General features: G+C 35.7%; 1 protein-coding gene across 1 annotated transcript; it reads left to right on the forward strand.

Annotated features, from left to right (window-relative positions):
- The first annotated feature begins 5,808 nt into the window (after window positions 1-5,808).
- On the forward strand, window positions 5,809-6,898 carry LOC132185968 (uncharacterized). The gene is made up of 2 exons (XM_059599793.1): window positions 5,809-6,227; window positions 6,510-6,898. Exons 1-2 carry the CDS (start codon window positions 5,939-5,941, stop codon window positions 6,542-6,544), a joined length of 324 nt encoding a protein of 107 aa, XP_059455776.1. The 5' UTR covers window positions 5,809-5,938; the 3' UTR covers window positions 6,545-6,898.
- Window positions 6,899-7,938: the final 1,040 nt, after the last annotated feature.

Raw genomic sequence — 7,938 nt, forward strand, 5'->3', positions numbered from 1 at the left:
TCATTTTGTATATTTATTTTGACAATTTTGCCCTCCCACTTTAAAGGACCGGCTTGAGGAGTAAACAATACGTAATAGGGTAACGCAGTAACTTCACCATAGAAAACGAATGGTCAACATCCTCATTCCCGCCCAAATTGAGGGGATATGTAAAGGTGTGGATTGTTGCATCCTCCCCTCTTCCTCTTTCACTTTTTCTTTCTTCCCAATTCCCATCCAAGCACAGGCAACATTTGGTGCCACCGCTCACTACCAAATATAAAATTAAAATATCTTGTAATCTCTTACATTCTCTTTTCTCTCAATAAAAAACTTAAAAAAAACAATATTGATTTTTTTTTAAAAAAAAAAAAAAATTGCTGAAATAGAAAATCGAATGTTAGTGTTTGAAAAAAAGAAATGTTATTTTTTTTTAGCTAAAATGAAAAATTTGCTAAGTCGAATGTGAATAGATAATAGATACCAAGAGAGGATATATCACAAGCTCCTCTAGATCATGTTCAATATATAACATATTTAAGTAAAATGGTTGATAAATTATAAAACTAATTTTTTTAGATTATTGACATTATATTAAATTATTAATAAGCAAATAAGAATTATAAATTTCATTATTAGTTAATATTATTTTTTTAACAATTATACGTATAAAATAAAAAAAATTAAAATTAAAAAAGAAAACATTGTAGGTGCCCGAACTATCCCTATTTGTATCGCTAGGTCCCCATTGGCCAAATGTGAATGGTTTCAACTATCCCCTTGTAACCAAATTAGGGTAGCCACCACCTTCAAATGGGCCATGAGGTAGTTTTGCCACTCCCAATTCTTTTTTTACTTTTCTCCCTTTTTGAAACTGTTTTTTTTTTAAAAAAAAAAAAGAAAAAAAAAATTGTTTTATCTGGTTTTTAGTGGTATTTTGGGGATATTTGTCCCTAAAAATCCAAGTGTGTTGCATATGGGTCCGAAGATGGATTTGAATAACAAATGGGCAACATTCACAATTTTAAAAATTGAAAGGAGTACGTTGCCAATTTTAAGGCATTGGAGGCAAAAGTGAAAGAATGATGAAACTTTAAGAGGGTAAAATGTATATTTTTTTTAAAAAAATTATGCTACATACATTATTACTTCTCTACATACGTCAGCCATCTACACCCATGTTGTTCATTAGATGCGTAAAATCCAACGGATAAAAATTAAAACAGCCACCCAAAACATCTTCTACGTGTCAGGCTCCAAGCGCTTGGATATGCTTCGCGTACAAGTTTTCCCCTATTGGTTCATTGGGACGACCCGGAAGGGCTATGGGACGACGCGGGTGAGAGAAACAGAACTGGGTTTCCTTAACAGAGCCAGAGAAACAGAGATAGCGATACTGGGTTTCCTAAACAGAGTGAGAGAAAGAGAGATAGCGATACTGGGTTTCCTAAACAGAGTGAGAGAAAGAGAGATAGCGATGAAGCTGAACGCAGATGGGCAAGGGCTATGGGACGACGCGGAAGGGCCAAAGAAGGTGGTGAAGCTTAACCCAGATGAAGAACCGGCTGGATCCAAGACACAGCCGTGCTTCAAACCGAAACAAGGAAGCGTAATTCCAGCGAAGAGGAGGTCAGTGAAGCGAATGATGTTTGATTGCTTAGTCCAGTCCATTTCTCGCCGTCCCTCTGTCTCTGGAGCCTCCCAAGGGCCAAAGAAGGTGGCGAAGCTTAATCCAGAAGAAGAACCGGCCGGATCCAAGACACAGCCGTGGTTCAAACCGCAACAAGGAAGCGTAATTCCAGCGAAGAGGAGGTCAGTGAAGCGAATGATGTTTGATTGCTTAGCCCAGTCCATTTCTGGCCGTCCCTCTATCTCTGGAGCCTCCCAATCCAACAGCGCTAATGGCTGCTCCAACAAGTTTCCGCCGCCCAAATCATCAGATGAGAAGAAGAGTAAGATCATATACCCAAACCCACCATAGCATGGCCATTATTGCTCTGTTGGCTGTTGCAAATAATTTCCCTGTCTCTGTTTCTCTACCTGGGATTTTTAGTTTTAAGCCTACGTAAAAATTGCAGATGATTTCCGAGTCTCTGTTTCGGGTAACAGGGATTTTTAGTTTTAGGCCCTGTTATCTATCTTCTTCGCTGTTGCTGATGATTTCTGAGTCTCTGTTTCAGTCAACTGGAATTTTTAGTTTTAGGCCCTGTTATCTATCTTCTTCGCGGTTGCTGATGATTTCCGAATCTCTGTTTCAGTACCTGGGATTTTTAGTTATTTATAATAAATTTTTTGATTATTCTGTTTTTGGCTTTTACGACAATTAATTCATGCCATGAAGTGACCCACATGTTGTCCCGGCCAAAATAAGCGCGTCTCTGTTCATCGGAGTTCGATGATCGGGCTTGTTCACTGTTGAATACCACAATCACAGCTCCATACCCAACCGGAGATTTGTTTATGTAAGTTTTAAACCCAGAAATGCATTATTTTAAAAGATCCCATCAAAGAAATAGTCTCTTCAAGAGAGATACACAAGTGATTATCCGGCTGGTCTGAACGCACGAGGACTTACATCTCAATCACATTATTATGTTTTTCTCTTTGAGATTCCTAGATCATATGTGCTTGTGCACAGCATAGATCACATAAACAAGTTTTACATATGCAGCGGAATCCACGTGTCATGATCATCACGGTATGAAATTGACTGTCGGCCATGGCCCACATGAGTGGAACTAAAATATTGAGTTCGGGGTAAAATAAAAAATTTTGGGGGGCTTAAAACTAATTTTTAAAAGTATTTTAAAATAATAATAAATAAAAAAAAATGGGGGACCACCCCTTGGCTTGCGGGGCTGGGACTCCGCGTGGTTCTGCCCCTAATGGCCCATATGCCAAAACTGTTACACAACCTAGTCTCCATTTGGGGTACCAACTACCAACCACTGGTCTGCCTGGCTGCTAGGGAGCTACGCGTCTAACGTCTTTCAATTACCTAATAATTTATTAATTAAGATTCAACTTCTTGATGACTTCTAAATCAGTACAAATTTTTATTCTATATTTCGATAGAAAGTATTTGTATTAAATTAGTACATTATTAAATAATGTGGCAAGATATTTATTAAATTATCACTTTTTTTAAAATAAAAATAATGCGGGAGAGAGAAAATATGAAATTACAACTTTCGAATTAAGCACATAAATAAAAAGAAAAAAAAACATTTAACAAGAAGTATAACAGTTAAGGTCAGGACCGTAGATCAAACTCAAAAATTTTAAAATTAATTCGAATATTCTTACTTTTTATATGACATTAATTATTTTTTATTATTATTTAAATAAATAAAAATTATTATAAAATAAATTCTTTTATTTTTTATATAAAATATTTTTATTTTTTTCCTTATATCAATCAAATTCATTAAAGTACTTTCTTATTCCCTTCTTTGTGGTCCTAATTTGTGGGTCATATGTGCATTGATGTCCGGACGACAAAGACTAAGTTTTGAGTTCAAAAAGGTTCATCTAAAGTTTTTGTCAGAGGAGATAGTTTTGTGGTTTTCAACGAAAGATACTGGCTGCCCCACCCTATCGCCCAGGAAGATACAACGAAAGATACTCTTTTATACGTATTGTTGTTAAACATTTCAAATTAATTGCCCACCGAACCTTTTTTTTTTTTTTTTTTTTTTTTTTTTTATTTTTTATTTTACTTTTCATGCTTTTTGGCCATTAATCTTTTGAAGAATTTGAAAAAGAAAGGGATAAATGTATTTTTGGTTTATGTGATTTAAGGTCTATTAAAATGCTCTCAAGTTGATGTGGGACCAACTAAAAACGTATAAAGGATTAAAGTTAAATTAGACCTTGTAGATTTTATTTTTTCTTTGGTCGGTGTTGCAATTAAGAATGGTGTTATTTTCTTTATCCCCATCCCATATATGTGGTTCACATAATCGTGTTGAAGCGACATGAAGAACGGGTTTAATTGGCTACACTTTTTGGTGGCCGCCCTTCCAATTATCTGATCGGTAGAAAATTCTTACATATTCGTCTTTAAAACTTAAAAGTAATAATTGCCATTAAAATTATTATTTTTTTAAAAAAATAATAATAAAAGACTTGTGAAAAGAAAAGCATATATTATTAAAGAAAAGGGTCTAGCTAGGTTCGTCCTAATAGATGATCTTGTTGGCAAGGTGAAATAATGAACCCAAGTTTATACCTACTCCCTTTCCTAGGAGGATTATATAGGCCTCCTGATTGAATGTATATAGGGGAAGAATTTAATGAACCCTCCAATAATCATGATTCATGGGGCCCAACAAAAATCTTTAGGATAAGGGAAACTAAACTAGTTCCCTCTATTGTAATTAATCTTCTTACACTACAATATACTTTCATTTTGTTCCATCCGTTAACATTTTCTATTAACTTGAACAAATATTAATGCATCACGTTACATAAAATGGTTGTTAGAAACTAACAAATTTGACTGGATTTCAGCTAAATGCTAAACACTTGAACAAAAAAATAAAAAAAATGGTTACCATGTGCTTTATTGTCATTATCATATCTTTTCCTTCAAGTCCAATTTCGGCGTTCATGACTTTGCTCAATTGCTCACCACTTGTTTCATCACCACCACCACGTCACATGTCTTCATATATATATATATATATATATATATATATATACCATAGGCCATTGGGTATCTCGGCCACCTCCGGCCGGCTATTGGGAGTAGCCCAAAATGGGAGTGGTCGGACATCCTTTTCTTTTTTTTTAAAATTTTTTTATTAATTTAAAATAATATTTTATTATTATTTTTATTAGTGAAATATGTGTCTTATTTATGGTCATAAAATATTTAAAAAAAAATTTTAGCTATAAATTAAATATTTTCTAGTTCATAATGGACCGAAAAGAATTCGGTTCCCAATTTGAGGGGATGTAAAAGTGTGGATTGCATCCTTCGACGTTATCTTCCTCCCCTTCCTCTCCATGCAGCTAAACAATGGAAATAATGCTTCCTCCTGTCACGTCTACCCCACTTCACTTTTTCTTTCCATCCTCTCCACCCATCAAGACACAGCAACATTTGGTGAGCCACAATCCACATCAAATATAAAAATAAAGTATTTTTAGTTTATAATATGCTGTCTTATCTCAATACAAAATAAAGAAAAAATAATAAAAATGAATAGTTAAAAAAAAACTTGGTAATGCCCTTAAGAGATAATTCAATTAGTTAGGAACTACGTCTCATAAAGCGCAGATCACTAGTTCAAATCTCCTTTCCTCCTCTTGTATGGACATGTCAAAAAAAAAATTAATAGTCAAATTAGGAAACTAATTTGCTGAATATGATTTGAATACTCTAAATACCAAGAGAGGATATAACACAAGCTCGAGTAAACCCGGTTGAATATATAAAATATTTAACTAAAATGATTGATAAATTTTGAAACTAAAAATATTAATAGATTATGGCATTATATAAAATTATTAATTATCTTAAAATTTCAGCAAATAAGAATGATAAATTTAAGTATTTAGTTAATATTTTTTTCCTAACAATTATACGTATAAATTAACAACCCACAGTGGGTCTGGATCTCGAGAAGACAAATACGTGTCAGGCTCCAAGCGCTTGGATTATAAACATATTCTCTATAGATTCAGAGAGGATCCTTTGGCCCCAAGTTTTCCCTCGTATTGGCTCAACATATTCTCTATAGCTTCAGAGAGGATCCTTTGGCCCCAAGTTTTCCCTCGTATTGGCTCAACATATTCTCTATAGCTTCAGAGAGGATCCTTTGGCCCCAAGTTTTCCCTCGTATTGGCTCATTGGCTCATTGGCTCATACTTATATGGTGCTAAAAGATCGAGCATCAAGCTCTCAGAACTAGGACTTCGAGACTTGGAGAGTGAGAGAAGAAGAAAAGTAGAGATGGCGGTGAAGCTGAACCCAGATGGGAAAGGGGTATGGGATGACGTGGAAAAGCCAGAGAAGGTGGCGAAGCTTAACCCAGATGAAGAACCCGCCGGATCCAAGACACAACCGCGGTTCAAACCGAAAGTTGGAAGCGTAATTCCCGCGAAGAGGAGGCTAGTGAAGCGAATGATGTTTGATTGGTTTGTCCGGTCCATTTCTGGCCGTCCCTCTGTCCCCCAATTCAACACCACTAGTGGCTGCTCCAAGAAGTTTTCGCCACCCAATTCATCAAATGACAAGAAGGGTAAGATCATATACCCAAACCCACCATAGCATACCCATTATTGTTCAGTTGGCTGTTGCTGATGATTTCTGAGTCTCTGTTTCGGTAGCTGGGATTTTTAGTTTTTTAGTTTTTGGCCCTGTTATCCTTTTTTTTTTTCTTGTGAGCATACCAGTTATCTATAATAGGATTTTTGATTGTTCTGTTTTTACATAAAGTTTCTGTTTTTGGCTTTTACGACAATTATTCTTGGGGTACACTTCTGAATTTCCTTGGAATTCGCTCACTTTGTCCCAAAATAAGTGTGTCCGGTGTCTCTGTTTGTCGGAGTTCGATGATCGGGCGTGTTCAGTACCAGGATCCAAACCGAAGATTTGTTCGTGTAAGTTTTAAACCCAGAAATGCATTATTTTAAAGGATCCCATCAATTCCGACTCCATTTCGAGGATTTTCCAATGAAGTCGCGTAAAAGTATCATGCTGATGATTTCTGAGTCTCTGTTTCAGGTAACAGAATTGCTGATGATTTCTGAGTCTCTGTTTCAGTTAACTGGGATTTTTAGTTTTAGGCCCAGTTGTCTATCTTCTTCGCTGTTGCTGATGATTTCCGAGTCACTGTTTCAGTACCTGGGATTTTTAGTTTTAGGCCTAGTTATTTGTAATAACATTTTTGATTATTCTGTTTTTGGCTTTTACGACAATTAATTCATGCCATGAAGTGACCCAAATGTTGTCCCGGCCAAAACAAGCGCGTCTCTGTTCATCGGAGTTCGGTGATCGGGCTTGTTCAGTGTTCAATACCACAATCACAGCTCCATACCCAACCGGAGATTTGTTTATGTAAGTTTTAAACCCAGAAATGCATTATTTTAAAAGATCCCATCAAAGAAATAAAGTGTCTTCAAGAGAGATACGCGATTGATTATCCGGCTGGTCGAACGCACGAGGACTTATATCTCAATCACACTATTATGTTTTTCTCTTTGAGATTCCTAGATCATATGCTTGTGCACAGCATAGATCTTATAAACAAGTTTTACATACGCAGCGTAATCCACGTGTCATGATCATCACGGTGTGAAATTGACTGTCGGCCATGTCCACATGGGTGGAGCTAAAATATTGAGTTTGGGGTAAAATAAAAAATTTTGGGGGGCCAAAAAGTAATTTTTAAAAGTATTTTAAAATAATAATAATAAAAAAATTGGGGGACCACCCCTTGGCTTGGGGGCTGGGACTCCAAGGGCCAGGGGTGGTTCCGCCCCTAATGGCCCATATGCCAAAACTGTTACAGAATCTAGTCGCCATTTGGGGTACCAACTACCAACCACTGGTCTGCCTGGCTGCTAGGGAGCTACGCGTCTAACGTCTTTCAATTACCTAATAATTTATTAATTAGGACTCATCTTCTTGATGACTTCTAAATTAGTACAAATTTTTATTCTATATTTCGATAGAAAGTATTTGTATTAAATTAGTACATTAGTAAATAATGTGGCAAGATATTTATTAAATTATCGCTTTTTTTAAATAAAAAAAAAATGCGGGAGGGGGAAAATATTAAATTACCACTTTCGAATTGAGCATATAAATATAAAAAAAAAAAAAAAAAAAAAACACATTTAACGAGAAATATAACAGTAAAGGGTCGGACCGGATTGGACCGGTTGTGTTTGGCAAAGGACCAGACCGGACCCAAAAAAAAAAAAAAAAAAAAATCAACTTGAATATTA

The sequence above is a fragment of the Corylus avellana genome, chromosome ca6 (genome assembly GCF_901000735.1).
Source record: "Corylus avellana chromosome ca6, CavTom2PMs-1.0".
NCBI lineage: Eukaryota > Viridiplantae > Streptophyta > Magnoliopsida > Fagales > Betulaceae > Corylus > Corylus avellana.